General features: G+C 47.1%; 1 protein-coding gene across 14 annotated transcripts in view; it reads right to left on the minus strand.

The window, feature by feature from the left end:
- The window catches only part of PALM2AKAP2 (PALM2 and AKAP2 fusion), a 499,300-nt gene that overhangs the window by 21,310 nt on the left and 454,667 nt on the right, over nt 1–23,323 (minus strand). For all 14 annotated transcript variants that reach the window (XM_028493676.2, XM_028493675.2, XM_055087035.1 and 11 more), the window contains one exon: nt 7,545–9,939. In XM_028493676.2, the coding sequence (XP_028349477.1) occupies nt 7,545–9,939 (2,395 nt within the window). The remainder of the gene's footprint in view (nt 1–7,544; nt 9,940–23,323) is intronic.

Raw genomic sequence — 23,323 nt, forward strand, 5'->3', positions numbered from 1 at the left:
GTGTCCCCTGCATCGGCAGGCGGACTCTCAACCACTGCGCCACCAGGGAAGCCCATGAATTTATATTTGAGTAATGAGAAATAAAGACAGAGAGACTGAGAATACCTGTGATGTCAGATGCGTACAACTTTTGGGGAAACCTTTGACCTTTACATTCAAGGTCATGAGAAATAAAATACCATTACATGTAACATGAATGTGTTCTTTGGTGCTCTGATGGCCTGTCCTGCACCCTCTTCCTACCACCACCCCTGGTCCTCCACCCCGTAAGAAGCAAGTAGCTTATTTACAAAGATGAAATGGCTCTGAAACACCAATCTCCCTAGGGAAGCTCACGGCAAGTTGCCATGGTTAGTAAGAGACAGTCATATCCTGCCCTAAACTCCAGCAGTCACGGGGGCCATCCTGCTCCCAGGCCTGGTTTAGATTAGCTCACATTTCTTACCAGGCGTAGAGCAGGGATCTTACAAGAATTAGGTCCTTTGATCATCTTTTCGTTCTCAGCTCAAGACTGCATGTTTCTTTGTATGTAGGTTCACACAGTTGAGCAGCTGAGTCTGAATTTTTGGAAGCAGCTCTCCTAACTTGGAGCGTGGGGTAGCCAGGCATCGGTAAAGGGCAAGTAACCAGGCCACCATGTGATGTCCCCAGCAAAGCAAGGGACAACCCAGACACTGTGTGTACCAGAGGACCCAGCACAATCAGCAGTGACAGCAGAAGCTGTTACAAAATGGAATGGTAGGAAGTGTTGTTCTTCTCCAAAGTTCTACGTCCCAGAAGCCATGACCATAGGCTTGTCACAGAAGACCACAGTCTATATCTTCTCAGGAGTGAAGGTGATGGGTTTAACCATGACAGTTGCCCTTTTCAAACCAGTGAAGGCAATGTCCAAAAAGAACTTTGAATTCTGTAACTTGAGAAGTTCTGACCTCATCGAACACCTTCAACCTTCACCCCTTGCCAAACCCTACTTCGACCTAACCTTTTCTTACCAATTCCTTCCCAAATGGCATGTGTTTTTAAAAATGAACATATTCGCTGGGTTCAGAGAAATAAAAATACAGGGAGTTTCTGATCCAAGGCAGAAGGAACAATCTTAAAGAGCAAAGGAGAACAGCAGAGAGCAGACATGGTGTTTAGTGACCACCAGTAAATGAATTTGGCCAGCGTTGGCCCTACTCCGCCAAACCTGGTCAGGTAGTGGCGTGAACACTTATCCCCGCTCATCCTCAAATTAAGAAATGGATTCCTTGCTTGAGCTCCCAGTCCTTTCAAAGTTTTCAGGCAATGAGCCTGTCTCCAGAGTGAATGACTGAGCTTCCTCCTGGGGCATGAACTTTCAGAAAGAATTCACAAGAGCAGCCAAGCTAGATGGCTGACATGGACGACGCTAGTCCCTCGCCATCTGCCCAGATCTTTGGACAGCACCAGCAATTTGTTGTAGTTTGGAGCACCGAAATTAAGTTCTGAAAGCACAGAGGAACCATTAAAACTAAGTTTTATCATAACTTATTTGGCAGCAAAACCCGAGGTGAAACAGCATGAGGTTCTTCTTGGTCTTTATTGATCCCACTTAATAGAACAAACTCTAAGTTTCACAGCAGAAATCGAATTTGATGACAGGTGCAGCCCCAGACTCCACTGGGTGTGTTCAATAATAGAGTACATGCATTTCATTGCTTTCCTAAATAATGGGATGGACACTTTACAGCCTTTCTAAAATCAGAAAAATGTGGAATATATCTGGTCTCAAGAGTTTGGGTAATTTGGATTCTATCCTAGATAGCTGTTGGGAGGGTTACATGAGAAAATGAGAAATGAGAAAACTGTGTGTGAATTATAGTACTGGGCTTTAAGGTCTTGGTGAGTTGCAGCTACTGTGATTATACTTCGGTCACCAGAGAATGTTCAAGGAACTTGGCGGTATACATAATCATCTGTAGGGTACTCCACGTTCAGCTTTAGAACCTTCACACAGCCAGCTGTGCCCCTATAAGATACACAATTTGTACCTGCCTGCAGGAAAGGGAAACACTGTACACTCCTGAAGAAGAGCTCTCTCTTACCTGGACCTGGGAGGGAATCCGTCCATCAGTCACCTACACCAAGGTCTTCTACTGTGGAGGACTGAGGGCATCTCAAGTGAGACTTGGCCTCTTTCAGCTCTAATTCAGCATGGAACAAAGGTACCAAGCTCTGCTGCCTGAATACTGTGCTGATATAAATTTTTTTTTTTTTCTATCTAGGAGTTTTCTTTGTGATATTGGGAGATAATGAAGGGAAAAGAAAAAAAGACCCAGTCAATAAGCTTTATAATAATGGAATGAACATCACATGTGCAATCAATTCAAACTGACAACAGAAGTCAAAACACCTTGGAAATCTTATTTTTATAAGATGTATAACTGACGTATCTTTCCACCTATTAAAAGACCTAAACAGACAAGTTATGGGACTCAATATCCACATCTTTTCCTTGACTGCTCTCCAGAATGTCCCACTGGGCAAACTGTCTGACTTGGTAAATCAACTTAACACCTGGCATGAAAATGCAAACTAGTTCCAAAACTTAAGCTAATCATCACCTAACTAATTGGGTTTCTCCGGCCTGCCTAGAACTTGGAAGTGAAACCAGGATATCTAATAATAGACACAGGAACTAAAGAGAGAACTGTCTGCTGAAACCCCTCCTATGAAAAGACATTTTAACAGGTCTAAATTGTAACTTTGGTAAAATGTTTGGGTTTTCCTCCCAAACTCATTCCTCAAGGGCGTTTTACTAAAGTGCGTGGGTTACACCTTCAAATCAGGCTTGTGTACCTGCCTAAGTGCTTCCTTTATTCTCTACTTCTAAGTACCATCAAGAGAAGGCCCACATGTGTTCATTCTTGGGAGCATGGCCTCTCCCATAACCCAGGGCACTCGTCAAGATGGCGGCCGGCCTTTAGACGTACGTAGAAAAAAAGCTGGTGGAATGGACTCAGGAAAGCAGGAAGACTTTTAATTCATCAATTCATGGATGAAGGCAGGACAGCTTGGAGATTTGCGGAGATAACTACCCCTTGGAAAATCCTCACTGGCTTCCCACTGACCACAGGATAAAGTCTAAAATCTAAAACCTTTGACATGATTTACATAGCTCTTCACTGTCTGGCTCCAAATCAACTTTCTTTTGTTTTGTTTTACATCTCTTCCTTTAACCCACCCTAACTTTATTTAGGCACCTCAAACGTGCCAAGTTCTTTTCCTCTGTAGGTGCCCTTCCTTCTAACTGGAACAATCTCCCCCACCCCCTGAACCCAACCCAACTCCTTCAATTCAAAGCTTAGATGACAGTTTCCCAAGAAAGGAAGACTTTCCTTATCCCCCCAGCGAGGCGGTGCTCTTTGCTCTGTTCTTCCACAGGTCTCCACGCTTCTCTGTTATGAAATTGCCACCTTTGTTTGATGTTTCTGTTACTGAACTGTAAGTTCCCTGAGGGCGGGGACTTTATCTGCCTTGTTCACTTCTGTATGAACAAATGCCACACAAACCCTATTTAAGTGGACCTTCTGCTAAACGTCATGCAAGAACCAATAAGATTCAATTTCCATATAATTTTTCCTAATAATCAGTCTTTGAAAATGATTACATCCTTTTAAAAACAGAAATCTCATCGTCTTCCATCTCGAAAGGCAAGGGAACCAAAAGCAAAAACGAGTATCTTTTCAACCCCTGGGAAACGGCTGGAAAGCACTTCTCTTTCCTTATCACGTCTTGGCTCTCAGTGGATTTTACTTGCCTCAAGATTTCAGGATTCCAACATGTCACCAGCATAACTTCTACCAGAGGAGATGTTAAAAATTATATCTTTCATCACCTAATATCAAATTGTCACTCTGTGTCATGCAATGGCCCAGCGGAGTCACCTCTACTGGCATGAAATGGGGAGTACAGTACAGTAGGAACTCAGCAACATCTCCATTCACAAAACCAGGGTTGGAGCCAGCAGTTCTGACCCTGGCCATGAGAGGTCCGGTTTGGCTGCTCAGAGTGATGTGTCAGCCTTCTTCCTGATCACGAACTTGGAAGCTGGCTGGCTAAGCATTACTCTAAGCGTTTCCAGGCATGGATAGAAAAAAATTACCTTTTGCATTCAGCTTCTTTCAATCCAGGTTGTAATTCTGGGAAGCCCTGCCACCTACTTTCAATGTTCTAGAGGTAAATGTGAAGAAATGAGCTGCACACACGTTATCATGACCGTGGTCAACGTGACAACCAGACGCAAGCAGAGTGCAGACTTGCATGGATGAACTACCATCTTTACTAAAGGAGCAGAGATCAAGCCTATGGGGATGGGATATGGGGGAGGAGATCAGCATTAGCGTAGGAGGAAGGACGGGGGAAGTCGGTATGGGGCTACTGGGATGCTGAAGGCAAACATTAGGACTCTGTCCTGTTTTAAGCCTGGCGGGCAGCCTGACGGACCACAGCAGGTCAGGGAACTAGAGGAAAGTGTTGAGATGTCTTAATTTTTGTTTGTGTGCTAGAAGTAAAGTATGGAGCAATATGGTTTAAGGGGTTTAATTAGAGATGGAGTGAAGAAAACTGAAAATACCACTGAGCATATGCAGTGTAGAGAAGGTTCTATAATGAAATAATAGAAAGGGAGGGCTAGGTAGAGGTGGAGCCAGCTGTAACTGATAAGAGAGCCATGGAATCTGCCTGCCATGTGAGCAGAAGTTGCTGAGATGCCTGCAGAAACTTCCTCCACCGGTGAGGCTGCAGGTTCTTATGCAGGCCCTTTACAATCACTTACTTGTGAAGCAGGCTCCCCAGACTGGGCTGAATTCAAGTGGTACCAAAACTTTTCTTATACCCTATAGAAAGCCCAGCTGGCATCTCTGTGCCAAGCCAGCCCACAAGACTTTAAAGTGAACTCGACAGGTGAGGATCTTTGGGAAAAGCCAACCAGTCACTGTTAAGCATAGACCAATAGCCTCTTTTGAAAGTTTTCTTTGCCTCAAACACTCAGCTGGCCATTGCTCCATGACCTGAAGGCATTAAAAAACATATCAAGAAAGTCACCATGCTATCCCTCTTCCTGCTCCCTTCCCTTTCCTTCCTGAATAATTTAGTCCAAAAGCTATTAGGTGGGGCTGAACAACATGAGTGTCTGCAGGGAGGGTGGGAGGAACCCCACTGGCCCAGAGTGGTGTGCTGGAGCCAGAGCAGGGTGGGAAGGGAGACAGGTGACCCAGCACAGGATGTTGGAGCCCAAGCTGGGTGAAGAGGGTGTTGGTGACAGGAAACAGCAGTTGCCACCCAGAAAGTGACACTTGAACACCCATGTTTGGTGAGGAAAATAGTAGATTGGTTCCATAAGGGGGGAGGGGTTTGATCAAATAATAAATATATGGAGGATAACAGGAACCAGGTACCTTGTTGTCAAGGAGGAGGTTACAAATATGGAAAGAGAGAAAATGAACCCAGTGGTATTAGAGTAGAATTAAAGGTATCAGGGTGAGCTCATGGTTTTCAAGATAGGTAGGTAGATAGATTGATTAATCAATCAATTGACAGATAGATAGAATGTGTATATATTCTCTAATTCTGACCATTGAGAGTACCTGAGAGCAGTGCCTATCCAACAGCAACGAGCACATCAAACACTCAGACTTTGGTTTCTAAATACCATTCTCCACTAAAAGGAACTAGTGCTCTTTGCTGAAAAGGCTGATTTCAGGGTTAGGAAAGTATAAGATGAGATTGGAACATCTTGTGGCACCAGAAAGTAAAGACGTGCCCAGAGAAAAATGGGGACATGTCAAAAGGACACTGAAGTTAGCCTGAAAGGGCTCCTGTGAACTATATTTGAACAATTAAGGATAAAAATAACAATAGAAATGGATTATAACCCACTAAATATAATAGGAATCCATGAGACCACCTGTCATAGATAGATAGATAGATAGATAGATAGATGGATAGATAGATTTAAAGTCTGAAGAGGAGTGATATGAAGAGTACGTGGTACCAAAGCATCTCACCACAAAATATTTGTTAATTACAAAGGCAGAAAGTAACTATTGTACAGAAGCTCTCAATCAAGCGATCAAAATTAGTATCATGTGAAAAAACTTAACATCTGTCCCTGTAATGGCACAAACTGACACCATGTACTACCTGACTGGATGCTGTAAGAAGAATAAGCATCAGTGCTGTGGTATTCCTACGAAACATGCACAACCTGAACATAATCATGTGAAAACATCAGACAAACCCAAGCCGAGGGACATTCTACAAAATTGGGGGTGATCAAGCATCATGTTGGCAATTTACTCTTAATTCAGAATAAAAAAGATATTTGTATTTAACTAGGGAACTTTCCTTTAGCTCTGAGATTATTTCAAATTTAAAAGTTAATAATGGGAAGAGTTAACTTGTGTTATTATAGATTTGATGGAAGCCAACTGTCAATGGGCTTAAGATCTGGATGGATCAAGATAAATGCCGGTAATTATATGTTAAGGCAATACTTCTTAAATTATCTCTAGTGAAGGAACAGTTTTTCTGCCCAATCTATTATGGACCATCCATTAAAAAAATACAAAATCCCACACTTTCATTTGAGGACACTATCAAATTGCTCCAAGAGTTTTCACATGCTTACTCCCTATGTCTGTACATAGCATGGATCAGGAATAGTCATGAACTAGCTTGGACCACGCCTTGAGCAGCTCTTCTCTTTGGTAGGATGTGTGGTTCCCCAAGTGCCATCATGTCCAAATGAGAAATAAAAATTACTCATCACAGTGTTATCCATAATAGTAGCAACAATAATTACCACTGTCATTAACATCAACCATCTATAAAAAGCATTCAGGATAGGGACTGTCCAGGCAATGGGGGGAGATTAGAGGACTGTCTTTACATATAGTAACTCAACTTCTCCAAAAGGGTCACAGGACACAAATAGATGAGACCACCTTGATTCCAAAGTAGTTGCTTTATGGTGACTTAAAGAAAGACAAATCCATAAAGATCAATTATACAGACGATGGACAAAAACATCTTCTATGGGTCGATCTGCAACACCAACCCATAACTGTCATTGCTGGGAAGACACTCAGCATTCAGAAGGGTTAGGAGAAGACATCCCCAAATCAGATAGGTTTGATTTAACTGCAGATACTGACATCAATACAGTTCGCCCAAGGGCCGACTCTGGGTCTGTGCCACACATAGCCTCTCCCTCAGCCAAGAGAGAACAATAAAAGAGAACAATTCTCCACAGTAAACCAAGACCACAGCAGAAGGACAAGAAAGGAGCTATTACATCCTTTGGGAAATGGCAAACCCCGTCTAGGCTCAGGGTTCTTCCAGAGGACACTCTGACACTCCCAATGTGTGTCTCCGAACACTGAAATCCCCGTTCCAGTGTCCCCCGGACACCGATTCCAGCCACACACAGAGGAGGGTCCACATATATACAACCCTGAAAGCTGGAATCAGCAACACCGATTTCTGCAGCATCTGTCTCTGGTCCGCGGCACTTCACTTACCTGGAGCAGTTTTGTAGCACGATGTTCGGGAGGGCAGGGATGGGGCATTCTTCGCCTTGGGGCTCTGGGTACTCTGCAAGACTTGTCTCTGCCTCTTCAGCTCCTCTTCCCTTTCTTGGGCTGCACGGATCTCTTCTTCGATCATGGACAAAGTCCGCTGCTTCCTGGACCTCAGCTTGAAGGGCCCAACCATCACATCGGACTCTTGAGTGGCCAGGAGTGAGGCTGTGCTTCTCAACTCAGCTGCCTCTGAGTACTTGCTGAAGTAGCTCCCTTCCAGTCTGGTCTCCTCCATGTTTATTGGGCCACTGGTCTGCACTGCCGGCAGTGGCTGGGAGGGCCCCCTTTCCCTGAGCTCCCTGTCTTCAGTAGGCAGAATCTTTGGCGATACATCCCTTTTCTCTTGAACAGGGGAGGACACCTGAGGTGGTTCAAACATGCTCTGAGGCTTCTCTGAGCTGGAAGCCCCAGTTCCAGCTTCCTCCAGACTTGCTTGAGGCCCCTGCTGTTCTGCTCTACCCTTGTTGGTTTCAGACACAGCTCTGTCCACTTGCTCAGCTATGGCCTGTTGAATGGCATTCCGCACCAGGAGGCCAGCCTGATATTCCAAGGGGTCCTCAACCGACGGAGAGTCTCCCAGCGTGGACGAAGGGGAATAGAAACCATGATCGCTGAATGACTTGGAGACACCTTCTCCCCGGCCCTCTGAGGGGTTGTCAGTTTGGGGAGTCTGGGGCAGAGAAAAATCAGCCAGCAAATTTTCCTGGAGGGCATTGGTTGTCTCATTGGAGGCCCCACTGTCACTGATGTTGTCCATGCTGAAGTCATTGGACAGGGTCTCCAGGACGGTGGTATCCTGGGACCTCACCGACAGCTCATCCAAGCCGGAGTCAAGTTCCTCTTGAGTCAAAGAGACATTGACTGACCTTGAAAACTGATCCAAAATCCCAGGTTCGTCATCCTTGACCACGGTGAGGACAGCCCGGGCACTTGTAAACTCGCCGTCCTCTGCCCACAGTTTAGATAAGGGCCCGCGTTTGGAGGGCTCACTGTACGGCCCTTCCTTCCCCTGAGGAGCTGTGCTGCCCTGGCCCCCTCCTCCAGAAGACTGGCTCTCCAGGGCACAGTGGGCTTTCTGTCCCTTGGCTGCTGAGGAGTCTTCGGGAGGTCCCCCGACAGAAGCTGGTCTCGAGATGGTCAGTGTCTTGTCTGAGTTGACTGGCCCCAGAGGTCTGTAGAAGGGCTTGATGGAGAAGAGCCTGGGTGTACTCTGGCCCTTGGCCACTGTTTGCCTGGAATTCTCCATCAGCTGGAACTGTTTGCGAGCCGCGGAGAAGTCTATCTGCTCCGTGACGATGTCCTCCTTTGCGCTGTCAGTCACGCTGGAACGTTCTCGAGAGGACGCAGGGGCCGTGCAGAGCTGTGGTGAGGCCTGCTGCCGCTGTATCAGCAGCTGCTCTTGCTGCGCCCTCCTCTCCTTGCGTTCCTTGTACTTTTTGTGCGACTCCAGATGTTCCTCGTTCAGCTGCTCCTCAATGGTCTTTTCCTGCGGAGGGTTCCACCATTTGGCGGCGATGCCAGGATTCTTTTTCACGGCCTGACTCCGGATGAGTTCTCGCCTCTCCTTTTCCAGCTCCAGCATCTCTTCTGAAGGCCTCACTTTCCTGACGCAGTACTGTTCTTTCTCACTCTCGTCGTCCTCAAAGAGCTTGGAGGGCTTCTTGTCCTCATGGAAGGCACGCAGCTCGAACTTGGCTTCCTTCTTCAGCGTGGTGAGCGTGAACTCTCCGTCTCGGGAGGAACACCTTGAGCTGGTGGAGGAGCTGGGGCTCACGGGCACCTGCAGGCTGTTCCCCAGCAGGTCTCTGGGCTGGTCAGGGGGGCGGCCGTTGGCTCTTTCACCCTCTGCCATGGTGTCAGAGGTGCTCTGATGGAGCTCAAGGGGAGGGGGAGCCTGCCTGCCAGCCATTCCCTCGGTGGGTTCCGGCTGGACGGCCGTGTGGGCAGGTGGGCTTGGGCTGCCCACCAAGATGGCTGCTCCAGGCTCTGGGGAAGACGTGCCGTTGTAGGTTCCGTCCACAGCAGAATCACAGCAGCTGGCCTCCAGCACCTCGTCTAGATATCGGATCTCTCTGGCCACATCATTATCCAGAGATTCATGGTGATCAGCGAGGAGGCCATTGTGGGGGGGTGAGTAGAAAGGGGAGGGGTGGTCCATGGAATGTGGAGTCGAGGTGATTCCAGGAACACTCTTACATTCTGCAACAGAGACCTCAATTTCCATGTTTTTGTGATCTGGGGGAAGAGAGCTGGTGGCAGGCTCCAGGGGATTGCCACTACAGTTGTCTCTCTCGTTTTTTAGCCGGATATCATCCTCGGAAAGCTCGGGAGCCTTCTGGAAAAAAGAGAATACAGAAGTCAGGGTTAGAGACCACGTCGCTTATGGATATGAAATTCAGACATTAGCTGATAACTAACTGGAAGGGAAACTGAAACCACAATGACAGGATCTTTTGAATAGAAGCTTCTCTTCTAAAAAATCCTTCATATAGGACTCCCCTGGTGGCGCAGTGGTTAAGAATCCGCCTGCCAATGCAGGGGACATGGATTCAAGCCCTGGTCTGGGAAGATCCCACATGCCGCGGAGCAACTAAGCCCGGGCACCACAACTACTGAGCCTGCGCTCTAGAGCCCACGAGCCACAACTACTGAAGCCCGCGTGCCACAACTACTGAAGCCTGCGCGCCTAGAGCCCGCGCTCTGCAACAAGAGAAGCCACCGCGATGTGAAGCCCACACACTGCAACGAAGAGTAGCCCCCACTCACCGCAACCAGAGAAACCCCGTGTGCAGCAACAAAGACCCAACGCAGTAATAATAAAATATAAAATGGATAAATAAATCTTTAAAAAAAATCCTTTATATATTCATTTCGTTGCAGTAATGGTTACCTAAACCTTCTCAACTTTACAGATTCCATTTCATTTACCTGGTGTCCAGAGAACTTTCAATAAATGCTAGTCCCATTTTTACATTTAAAATTAAATTAGGGGGACTTCCCTGGTGGTCCAGTGGGTAAGACTCCGTGCTCCCAATGCAGGGCGCCTGGGTTCTATCCCTGGTTGGGGAACTAGATCACACATGCATGCCGCAACTAAGAAGCCTGCATGCCGCAACTAAAGATCCCGCATGCCGCAACTAAACATGCCGCAACAAAGATCGCGAGTGCCGCGACTAAGACCTAGTGCAGCCTAAATAAATAATAAATAAAATAAATAAATATTTTTAAAGTAAATTAGGATTTGGATCATCTGATGACATTGCTCAAATAATTTCTAAAGTGGAAGAGACTATATAGCAATTGTATCAGAATTTTTCAAAAAATTTCATAACAAATTTCTGCAGAAATGTAACAGAACTATTTGTATGTCCCCAACTATAAAAAGAAGGCCGTTTGGCAGGAGCAAATCTTGAAAACATGATTCTCAGCCAGATGTAATGCAATTATTCTGTAGACAGGAAACTTTTTGAAAAATTTTTCCAAAATAAAATATTGGAAAACAGTAGATCTCTTCAACGGCCCCTTAAGAGCTTCAGTGCCACACTGCCCTGGCTGTAATTGACCCATGTGCATTATAAACACAGAACCAAAGCCACTGACCACACAGTTCTGTTCTCCAAACAATGCTCCTTGGTTAAGGAGTGAAAAGCTAGCGGATGGCGGCCCCTCCCATCTAGTTCCTAAAATGCTTTGTATGTGACAGCTCCAATTTTGTGTTTAAATAAAAAAACTACATTTTCTTAATGTTTTTAAATGTATCATATTTTTCATCAGTTATCAATCCCATGTCACTTTATTTGGCATTAGTTAAGATTAATTTTCAAACTCTAGGATTTTTTTTTTTTTCATACCAAAGGACTCTGGTTTGTCTCAGATAATTCAGCGGTAAGTTGTGAGCTTAATTTGAGTTCCCCTCAAGGATTTCACTAACACTTTTATCAGCTTTGTTTCAAGTCTCAGGCCTATAGGGTGCCTGGATTACTGACTTAACACAATGCAAAACTGCAATACGGTATAATTTTCCTTTATTTAAATTTAAACATTGTTACAGGCTTAGAACATAATATTAAAACACCACGTTAGGATGATTCTCAGGGGATTAATTTAAAAATCCTTTCAAGGAAAGCGAACAGTTATGGATTTGTTCATAATATCTAGAAAAATGTGGAAGTTCATGCTACGTGCATTGCTGTCAGAACGTTGAAGAACTCTCATGGTCATCCATCAACTGGAAGGTTACCCAGGAACTGGGGGTTTCCTTCACTGTGTTTCCCACATTCCTCTTTAGACTTAAAATCAATCAGGTAATATAAATTCCTTCCTTAGAAATAGGCAACAATAATGAATATTACTTCTTTGTCAGCACCTTCTGGTCTCAAAGGATCTTCCAGCCTTGATCTGGTCTTTGTCAAAGTCTGGTACTTAATATTTATAACTTCCGCTATCTTTATTTTGTTTTTACTTCATTTTTGACCACTGTTAACTAGTGGCTCTTCTGTCTTTAGAATGAACTAAAGAGGCATGGCAAAAATGTTGCTACTGTCCTTTCAAAAAAGTTAACTAAACTTTCTTTTGGTAAGGAGATTCAGTAACTTCAGTAACTTCTATGTCATTCAAGAATTACAGGAAATATGAATGCCTAAAACTTACTGGCTGCCATTCAGTCTTCAAGAAAACCTAGGTCAAAATTAGCCTACCCCATGGAAAGATATTAATGGAATAAGCTGACCAACAAAAAGAGACGCGGTATTACTATGGTGAAGTCAGACTACTGAACCACTCCCCAACCCCTGGCCTCATTTGGCCAATGATTCTCTGCGAATATTCTTCATGGGAATAATAGAGCTTTCCTTCTATCTCTTTTGGCTTTTTTTTTTTTTGGTGGGGGGGGGGTGGAATAGGAAAATAGTAGGAAGCTGCTGAGATTGAAATATGGTTAAAAATCATTGCTCTACTGAAATGGAAAACACTTTACAATAGTTGACATGAGAGGAAAGAGGGCAATGTAACGTTAAAAGAAGCTAAAAGGCAAATAATTAATTCTATAGATAACTTAGTCATTGATTCATTCATTAAAAATGCAGGAGGCTTGTTCTGTAGGGCATGGCGCAATTAACGGCAACAATAAATTCCAGGAGACAACACCCTTTTTCTTAACAAAAACTGGATTTCCCATACTTCCTAGGAAGCTGTAAGTCTATTTTGGGGTTTACTTAGTCTGGTCAGGTGAAGCGAAAAACTTGCCTATGTTAATGTCTTGTTGCTGATCACAGAGATTGGAGTAACTGAGCCTATCTCCACAGCATCCTGGGGAACACTTTGTCAGCACTGTCCCTTTCTCCTGGATGCTTCACGTTCCCAGTGTTGGACGATGGAGGAGCTGATGCCCTACGGCCTTTTTTTTTTTTTAAGAACTGAAAAAACTGTATCAACTTTTTCCAAGGATACTTTCTGATCTAGCAACAACTGTCCCAATTCAAAAGTTTAAATATCTGAGAACAGCATCTGACAGTGCATTTTTGCAGTGTCAAGAAAACTAACTTTATCCTTGAGTCAGAAATGATGAGTTGTGTCTGCGATGTGTCAAATATTTTTAAAATGCTAATTACGGGCAAAGTTTGGAGTCCCAGTGTAATCTGAGGTGATTCCCTTCCAATACCTTAAAAAAAAAAAATCTAGACACTGGAGGGTACAAACAGGAAAGAGGCTCTCCTTCCTGTTAGTTACGTGGGGCCCCAGCTCCTTTCCACTAATTCAGAAAATTCTTACTGAGACTCGGTTCTATCGACCTCAGGGAGCAGCAGCTCTAAACCCTAATCAGGGTAGAAGTCCTTAAAGAGATAAACAACTCTGCATTGCTGATTTACAGTCCTGCCTCAGAGTTCCTGAGTTTTTGTAAAGTTAGGGAACAATTATAACCAATGAGCAAATTCCTGAGTTCTGTCTCAGCAGGAAGAATTTACCTTTGTGCAGGATGGCCTGATGTGATCAAAGCCGCTGTAACTATACCAGGCGAATGAAAGTGGGCTGGGATCCCCACCGTGCAAGGATCTGGCAAGAGTCTGCGTTTGACGTCATTAAATGATGTCATGTTTAAACCAACAAATACTTATTGCTCCCTCTGAAGATAAGAAAGACCAGAATTTTCTCCGTGTTTCAGATAAGGTAAGCTTGATTCCCGATTCAGACAAAAGGCACATTCATTAAATGGATTTTTAAGTCTTTCCTGAAATAGACTAGGCCCCAATGCAAAAAGCAGAAAGATATGAAAGAACCACCAAACTGGGTTTTCGAAGGTCAGAGAAAAACCAGGGTGCTAAGGGGTGGGTGGGAGATCCTTGGATGGCCCGGCTAACCCTCCAGGTGGAGCCCTAACAATCTGGCACGTAAATACCTGCCGGCCTCCTGGCTTCCCAGAATAGCTAACAGCTGGTCAGGATGTCTACCATTTACTTTAAAATACTCAAGCAGACACAATGTAAAATAGCTGTGTGTGTCTGAAATTAGTTTAAATTACATTCCAGAGGAGACAGCCATCCTAATCCCGAGTATATACTCCAAGAGTGTTCAGCCAGGATCTAATCAGAAATCCCACCTTCCACAGGTGCCTGCCTTCCTCCCGGAGTTTAGCTCTAACTCCCAAGGACCCCTGAGGCTTTTGCTAATTGGCATAATTAAGGTGAGAATAAAAGGTTCCGAGAACTCGAGAGACTTCCCAGGGTCCCCTGGCTAGTAAGTGGCACAGCCAGGACCTGAAGGCCAGTTCTTCCTAATTCTATCCCAGTATCTCAAAAGCTATTCTCGATGACTGGAAGCTTCCAGAACGACAAAGGAAGTCTTAAGAAGGTGGATGGATCTGAAGAGCATTTACTCGGCTTTCTGGCTGATGGTCTGCACACTTCAATCTCCAGAAGTCACGTAAGATTCACAATTTGGCTTCAGAAGTCAAGGACCCCTTTCCCCTCCTTATTCAGAACGGACAAGAGACAGACTCCCTGGAGACGGAGTTTCAGGTCCTACCTTCTGCTCTACCTGCAGGACCCTCCAGCTAGAAATGGAGGTGCTGGCCTCTTGCTCATTGCGGGAATTTGGCCTCTGAAGGGGGGGTCGTCTTCTTCCTCTGATGACACCCCAGAGGCAAAACCCTAAATCTCACATCCCAGTCATGGCAATGGACAAGGCTGCGACTCCTCCCCAGCACCAGAGTCAGCAGCACAGGGGGGATTCTAGAAGCCTGTTTGATTTGCCCAGAAAAAACACATCAGGGCCCTGACGCCTGCCCGTCTTAGGTCATGGACGGCAGGGTGCTCTATCTTCCCAGGGTACCTGGGCCTGCAGCTAGGTGCATCAAGCATAGAAAGAACTTGAAGGAAATGCATCTTCCTTAGCAGGTCTGGCTGGGCCCAGGGAGACTCCAGAAAGGTGTCCTTCGCTACAAGGTCAAGCGAGAAGCACAAGCTTCTGCTAACTTCACGTGTCTGCTGTTTGCCTCTTCCCTACCTCCCTACCCTGCTCTTGACAATGTCTGTCACCAACTTCCCAGTCTCCTAGCCTAAATGCACCGTGTGACCCCAATTATTCAAATATCAGGCGCCTGCTGCACGAGCAGGTTTCTCTGCTCTGAATAACCCAGATTACTTCCTACTAAAGCCACAATATTTAAATTAGAAATGTGTTTCCCTAGGTAATAGGTGACCTGACCCTTTAATCCAGTTATTTTTAAGTTCCACCAAAAATACAAACTCATTCTTGGCCTAGGAACAGGGGCACGGCTATGAAAGAAAACGTCCTTGTAGCTGTCAAACCAGAGGGCATCTCTGTTTTTCTTTCTTGTCCTCTCTCTCTTTCCTAAGTCGAGTTTTTAGGGCACAACTGCTGTGTTCCACAGGCCATGCATGGCTGTCTCTAGGAAGGTTCCTGCAGGACTCTTTACTTTCTGGCTGAAGTTTCCATCATGAAAGCAGATGGGAGGAGAGGGTGCAACCTGGCCGGGGGATGATGCTTAGACACCTGCAAGATGGCCCGCATGGGTCTGTTGAATTTCACCAGCCTTGGAGGGACGGGGTAAAGCCACAGTCGGGAGGTCTGGGCGAGATGGACTCCCCAGACCAAGGGAACCCGAGGAGTGTGGAAAGGGAGCACAGAGGCTGAAAAGGTCAAAGTGCATTCCTGCAAGGAGAGGCGTGTCCTGAGAACCTGTAGAGTGACAAGCCCTGTGCCGGGGCCATGGGAGGTCCCCTAGGACTCTGGGGTGGTCCCCACACTGCAGCAAGGAACATACAGCCTTGGAAGGAGAGAAGACAGATTCACATAAAGAGAGCATAGAGCTATCTTTAGACGGGCTGCTACAACAGTAACTGGAAAGAAATTTCCCACCCTGCTCAGGGTGGCGGATGGTGTAGGCTGAAAAGACTGTATGCAGGGGGCTCCCCTCCCAGCCCACCCCTACTAGAGAAGCCGCTGGGACTCTGAGTGGTCCCTTCCACCCACCCCTGTGAAGGCACAGAGAGTGGGAATGTCTGAGGATGGCTTGCTTCCTTTGTTGGGCTTCGGGCCTCCGGGCCAGGAAGTGGAGGGGAGTGACCCCAGTGATAACCTGGGCCACATTCCAGTCCCAGGCAGAATTTCCTTCCCACTCCCCAGCAGAGCTTCTTCCGGCCTGTAGAACCGAAGGCTGGTGTTGATCGTGGGAAGCCGGGAGGCGGGCCACTCCCCAAGGAGGCCAGAGACCCTTCCTGGCTGATGAGAGGCAGACCTAAAAGCCCCAGCACTCTGGGGTAGTTAAAGCTAAAATTAGACCAGACGGGCTCAGGGATAATGACATGACCCTCAATAAAGGGGGATAACACTAACAACATCTCTGGGGTTTCCTTCCTCCTGCCATGAAGCCATTACCACTAAATGTGACTCAGACGGTTCTAAAAAGAGCTTCCTGGGCTTCCCTGGTGGGGCAGCGGCTGGGGGTCCGCCTGCCAATGCAGGGGACACGGGTTCGCGCCCTGGTCCAGGAAGATGCCACATGCCTCGGAGCAACTGAGCCCGTGTGCCACAACTACTGAGCCTGTACACTAGAGCCGGTGAGCCACAACTACTGAGCCCGTGAGCCACGACTACTGAAGCCCACACACCTAGAGCCCGTGGTTCACAACAAGAGAAGCCATGGCAATGAGAAGCCCGCGCACCACAGTGAAGAGTAGCCCTCGCTCGCTCAACTAGAGAGAGCCCGCGAGCAGCAACGAAGACCCAATGCAGCCAAAAATAAAATAAATAAATTTTAAAAGAAGATTATTTTTTTTAAAAAAGTTTAAAAAGAGCTTCCCGTTCTTCTTACAGGCCCAGCCCTTCTTTCTGAGAGCTTCTATGGTATTGGTCAACACAGCAATCACCCTCCTGCCATTCTCTCTGGCTTAGGCCTCAGGTACAGGCTTGCTGACGATGGGAATGAAAACACTTCTGGAAACCCCTTCCACTGGAAACAAGGCTGGCCTATGTCTTGACTCACTCATGATCCTGGTGAAGTGGTCCCTTTGTAACATAAGGGAGTCTCCCCAGCACCACAGCCTGCCCTATTAATAGCATCCACTGAAAAGTCAGTGGCTCAGATGTGAGGCTGCACATGTGGAAACTGTTAAGGTGTGGTTTGATGAACACATTTACAGTTTAGGCTCTCTCTGAAAGAAACTAAAGAGGGTGTGTGTGATGGAGGTGTGATGGGAGGAGGTGAGGAAGGAAGCTGTTGCCTTTTCTGCAGCCACTGGTGAAAAGCTTGTTTCTTTCAGTCACTTGGAGATCCATTCCCCACCAAAGGGATTGAGAACCACTGGGAGATTTCAGGGTTTCCCCTAGATGAGGAGAGATGCCTCATTTCAGCTCCAAGAAAGGCAAGTTTCGCTTCTTCCTCGATGCAGTACACCCCATGCTCTATCAAGGAGTCCTAAAATGCTCTTCCCACCAAAGGCCCTTTTCACTGTGAAGCTATTTTACAGGACAGTCCCCACCTCCAGAATAAACCAAGGTCAAGGCCACAGAGGGAACTCTGGCTCCCGCAGCCTGAAATTTCTGGGGTAACTGATTCTGCTGAAAGCAAAAGCAAGCCTGGTTTCAGTTCTTTATAACTTAGCTGTGTCCTTCTTGGTTTTAAAATAGTTCGGGATCTTGGATTCATGCCTGGACAACCAGTAATGGCAGAGAGCAAAAGCTGGGCTCCACCGTGGACCCGGGAAAAATCCAGTATGTGGAGGCAGAGCCAGGAGAAAAGAGAAAACTGTGCCAGAGGCTTTTGAGATTAACTCTTTGTCCACAGATGAGTCTGTGCTTAGGAACAGAGCTGACGAGCTTCTCTTCCCATGGCCCTGGGTCCCACAGGAGACGGGCACACTCGTTCCCCCAGAAGCCCCAGGCCACTCCGTGAACGTGGTAAGTTCTACAACAAGGGCTTGCAGATTAACTACATACAAGGTGATAACAAGAAAACCCGTAACCAGAACAGCTACGTCACTTGGTTCTGCTGCGGAAAAGGACACAGACACACACACGCACAGACAGACAGACACACACACACACACACACACACACACACACTCATGCACCATCTTCAAAGCATTATCTGGCAAAGATGATGTGTGGACCTTTGCATCTTTGCCTGCACTGTATGTGTGGTGGGGAGCTCCCGCTCTGCCCTTTAGCATGAAAGCTGGGAGTCTGACAAGATTAGCAAGAAGAGAAGCAAGTGTCCCGTCTGAGCCCGGCTGCCCACTCTCTCTCCAGCAGGAAAGGCGTCCACAGCGTAGCCCCGAAGTCCCCACTCTGAGTCCCTCCTCCACAAAGACTCTGGCCTCACAAGGGAACCCTCTCCTTCCAGATTAGAAAGCAAAGGACCCTAAGCTAGGTCAGCAGACTCGGCTTACCCTGCCCGGAGTGCCCACTTCACACGTCCCCGGTCAGAATCGCCTCTTTTTCCAGGCAGTGTACCCTGCGCCCCGGCTCAAGCTGGACAAATTCCTTCTGAGCCTCCTGACAGAAGACTGTGAAGTCACAGCTGGCCCGCTTCTGCTCCCACAAAGGCATTCACACACAAAGAAGGACTTTAACCCCCTTCAAAGAGACCCAGCCCCTCCCTAGCTGGCCCGAGCCTGGAGGGCAGCAGCCGGCCAGCCAGAAGCAGCTCTCGTTCACGCCTGGTGCCCAGGGCTGCGTGGGCAGGTGGGCGCTTAGTGGCGCTGAGATGAACCAGTTAGGGTTGGCTTCTTGGAAAGTCAGAGATGGGCCTTGGGCAGGCAGGGAATTAATATCCTGGTGATGCTAAAGGCAGCAAAAAAAAAACCTGACGGATCCCGAAGATCCAGTTAAATGGACTTTTTAGGACAGCTTCTATATGTGTGTGTAAAATAATAAATGCTCACTGTAGAAAATTTGGAAGATACAAGTTACTCATCCTCCCTCCACAGAGAGGAAAGCAGTTAAGGGTTTACTGCATTCATGCAGTCTCCTTTTTGGAAACATGTATTTAATCGAGTTGAGACCACACTATATGCAATTTGTAGCCAACTTTTTTTCACTTCACATTGTCTCACAAGCACTTTTTATGTCCTTTCACGGTGGTGGTCAGATATATTTTAAATGGTTACATTGTGTCCCAGGCTGAAGTGGGACAGAATTTGAAGACAGGGATGAGGCTCTAATTTCAAGGACTCTCTGGGGGAAGTGGTTTTTCCTTTCTCAGGGCTAACTAGTATCTTCTGCCACAAAGAAAACAGACCCACATGTGCCTGGGGGAGACATAAATGCCACAAATATATCCCTCACTCTTTTGCCACAGAATCAGACCCCCAGCACCTCACACTAAGGCTCATGGCGTGTTAATGAGTGGTACCCAGAGCTGCCCCAGGGTGGACGAGGCTCCACCCACCTGGTCCCCCGGAACTCTGGGTTGACCTGGAAAGTCTGGGGCATCATTTAGGATTCTGGCTGAATGGAAAGCCAATCAGAATTCCAGGGCCATGCAGAACTCATTTTCTTCAGTAAGATTTTAGAAAGGACAAAGAGAACTGAGATTCACAGTAAACTCAATAGAAAGAGGAGGACAAATGCCAACCATGGTCCTGTGGGGCAATCTGTTTGGGGTCAGTTTGGGACCAGTCTGTCCTGGTGAAGCAGGCGAGCAGCTCAAAGACGGTGGCAGCCCAGCGTCACAGACCCCCTGTGACTCTCCCGGAAACACAAGTCTGGGAAGGAGTCATCAGGGTGGATGGAGGCCAGGCAGGCTCTTTTGAAAAGGAAGTTAAATGTATACTATACTTTACAGCTATTTACAACATCCAAGCGACATTTTTAATGAGCTGAAATTTATTTAGAAATATCCAGGAGTTTCTCAGTGACTGGGTGATACCAAGTCACCAGGGAGCGTTACGCTACGGAAACTCTGAAGTTACACCGCCCTTTGGAATAATCGGAATGTTCTGCTGTAGGGCCAAAGGCATTTCAAGATACTACTTAACCGGTCTAAAGCAAAATGAGGAGGGGAAATCACACACCCAGGGTGGCATTGCTCTGCTCAGGAATGATAAAGCGAGCAGGGCCCTCCATGAAGAGGTGCTTTCAAGCCAAGAGGCCAGACCGGTACCCAGGACCTTGCTACATAATCACACCTGCCCCTCTGCCCCCATGAGGAGGTGTGTAAAAACTTGTTTTAAATCTGCCCTGTTCGCAAAAGAGGAAACTGTGTGTGCTCTTAAAGTACTATTATCTAAGCAATAGGCACACGTCTGACTGGAGTCTCAGGTGTCACGGTTTACTACACATACGCGCACACACACAGCTATACATACGTGCATGTCGTTATGAGGTGAGTTGGGTCCCCCCCACCCCAACTTCATAAGTTGAAGTCCTAACACACAGTACCTCAAAAGGTGACCTTGTTTGGAGATAAGGTCTCTACAGAGGTCATCAAGTCAAGTGATGTCATTCGGGTGGGTCCTAATCCAATGTGACTAATGTCCTTATAAAAAGAGGAGATTTAGACACAGAGGCGTACCTAGAAGGAATGTGAAAAGGCCGAGAGAGAAGTCAGGGGTCCATCAGCCAAGAAGAGGGGCTGGAACGTCCCTTCCTATGGCCCTCGGATGGAGCCAACTCCACCGACGACACCTTGGTTTGACACGTCTTGCTTCTAAACCGTGCGACAATAAATTTCTGTTGCTTAAGCCACCCAATCTGTGGGACGCTGCCACGGCAGGCCTAGCAAACCAATACGCACGCTCACACATACACACGGACACACACGTGCACACACACATATGCATACTCATCACTCATAGTCGTACGCACATGCCCCCCTCCCTCCGGCTGCAAAAATATGATGGAATTAGGAAAAACGCTCTGTGGCCAAGTCACAGTGACTTGGCTCCAGAACAGTGGTTTATCCTCAGAGGCAAAGGGAGAAATTCAACTGGTAAGCTAGACGGAGGCCGCAAAAGCACGAACTGAGCCACCCGCACTGGCTGGCGGTGGGGTTGGGGGGGGGTCTCCCTACAGGCAGGAGCAGAGCGGAATCCAGCAGCACCTATACGTCGAGGCTGCACATCCATCCTCCTCCCTCTTGGCTCTGAGCCTGGGGTGGTTTTTCGGAGTTTACAAAAACAACTGTGTACTGCCCGTTTAATTCTCTGGCTGCTGCCGCCTGATCTGCTTTAGCTTCTGAGGGTGCCTTGCACTGGGAGAAAGGAAGTCATTTGGAAACTTGCTTGGCTGGGAAGCAAAGTGCAGTTTGTGAGGACCTAGCAGCTGGGGTGGGAAGGTCATCAATACTCCCACGATCATCCCTCGGTGAGGGTCCACTGCCCGCCTCCTGGGGGCCAGTCTGGGTCACACACCCTCACATACCTTCTCTCTGTGCTCCTTTCACCAGCTGCAAGGTGGGGATTTTCACCCATTCCACCGAGGGGTGGGCCCCAGCCTAAGGAGCCTCTTCAGGGTCACACAGCTGGTCAGGAACAGAGGTCTGGCTGGAAGCCAGGAATCCCACCCACAGGGCAGGGCTCTGCCCCTGGAAGGCATCCTGGGCAGCTCAGGACAGAGCAGATCCAGGAAGTATGCGAAGGATCAAAAGGGAAACATTAAAAAGCAAATGCCAGGTGGCAACAGACTGTCTGTGAAACCATGTGCCTGCTTCTCCATGACCCTGGGAAGGCCAGGCTTTTTTTTCTGGGTCTTAGTTTTCTGGTCTGTAAAATAAGACAGCCAAACTAGGTGAACCCACCAAATGCACCTCCTTTCTGCTCCTGACCTCTGTTGTTCTGTGATGTTAGCAAGAACCTTGGGCAGAGGTGAAGCCCAGGGTAGTTCTGAGTCTGGTAATGACGTGGGCAGAGTCGAGAAAAAGCCAGCCAGCAAATGGGGACAGCTGCTTCCTTTGAAACTGCTTGATGCTTTTGCCAAGAGAGATTTCAAGGGTTCCGGGAAGGAACTCTGCTCCGTCTTAGACATTCCCCTTGTCAGAACTTTATCTCTTTGGTTGAAGGAGTTTATTGTGCTAAATGGAGCCATCCCATTTATGTACCATTAGCGTGATAGAATGTTCCAAAATGGATCTGTTGAGATCACAAGGAACTAGATGCAAGCAGGCAAGGTGGAGGGGCTGCCTTCAAAAATGATCCTACCCAGCCTGTTGCCTGGAACTGTAAAGAGGGGAGGGGTGGGGTCAGCACAGAGAAGCCTCCCTCTCCACGCTTCTCGGGGCCTACGGAAGAGGGAGGTTTGCAGCTTTCAAATTGCTCCGAGACCTAACTCAAGGAACACACTGAAGGAAGCTTGGGCCTTGGCACCCCCAGAGGTCCTTTCTAAGTGACCATGGCCACTTCCTCCTCCCCAGGCTGCCCGCTCCCCCACTACTTTTCAGGTAGGTCCCTCCTCCAAGTCCCACCTCCAAAAGGCTCCACATCTCGGCATGGAGACAGGTCTTTAAAGCAATTTGTGCTTAGATGTGAATGTGATGGGAATATTGACAACTTAAAATAGGAGCTTGTTTACCTGAAAGAATCTCTAATTGGAGTGAAGTGTGGGAAACTAAGACATAACCAGCCCTTAATTTATTGAGGGAAAATGGATGAGAAGAGAAGAGAATAGTGACTTCCCTTAAAAGGCTGCAGGGAAAAAAAAAAAAAAGGCTGCAGGAAATCTAGACTCAGCAGCACCTCCCAGGTGCTCAGGACCCTGAAAGCCAAAGAGCAGGGATGAGAAGAACACACGAGGGTGTTTGGACCACCCAGCTATGTGACACACCACAGTCGCATTTATTCCTGTTAAGAAACATTATTCTACAGAAAAAGAAATTGTTCACCAACTTCCAAGCCCTTCCCTTCCCATTGCACCCTGCAGTCTCCCAGTGTACACTCTGCCTCTGATACTGCTCAAAAAGAAGGCTTTAGAAGGGAGGAGAATCTGGAATCGTAATATATGGTATGCTTCATTCCAGAACCAGATGAAGCTGGTGGTGACCTTGTAAGGGAAAGGGTCTGATTGCCAATACAGGGCCCCGATGCAGGGCCTGACACGCACCCCATTTCCACTCTGAGTCTGCTGTGGGTCCCTCCATCAAGGATCATAGACTCAAAAGATTCCTCTGCTTGCTACCTCAGACACTATAGCCTTATCTTCTGCAGGAATATTGGTGTACCCTCTGCCTCTGATACTGCTCAAAAAGAAGGCTTTAGAAGGGAGGA

This window comes from Physeter macrocephalus, chromosome 9, assembly GCF_002837175.3.
Source record: "Physeter macrocephalus isolate SW-GA chromosome 9, ASM283717v5, whole genome shotgun sequence".
Classification (NCBI taxonomy): Eukaryota; Metazoa; Chordata; class Mammalia; order Artiodactyla; family Physeteridae; genus Physeter; species Physeter macrocephalus.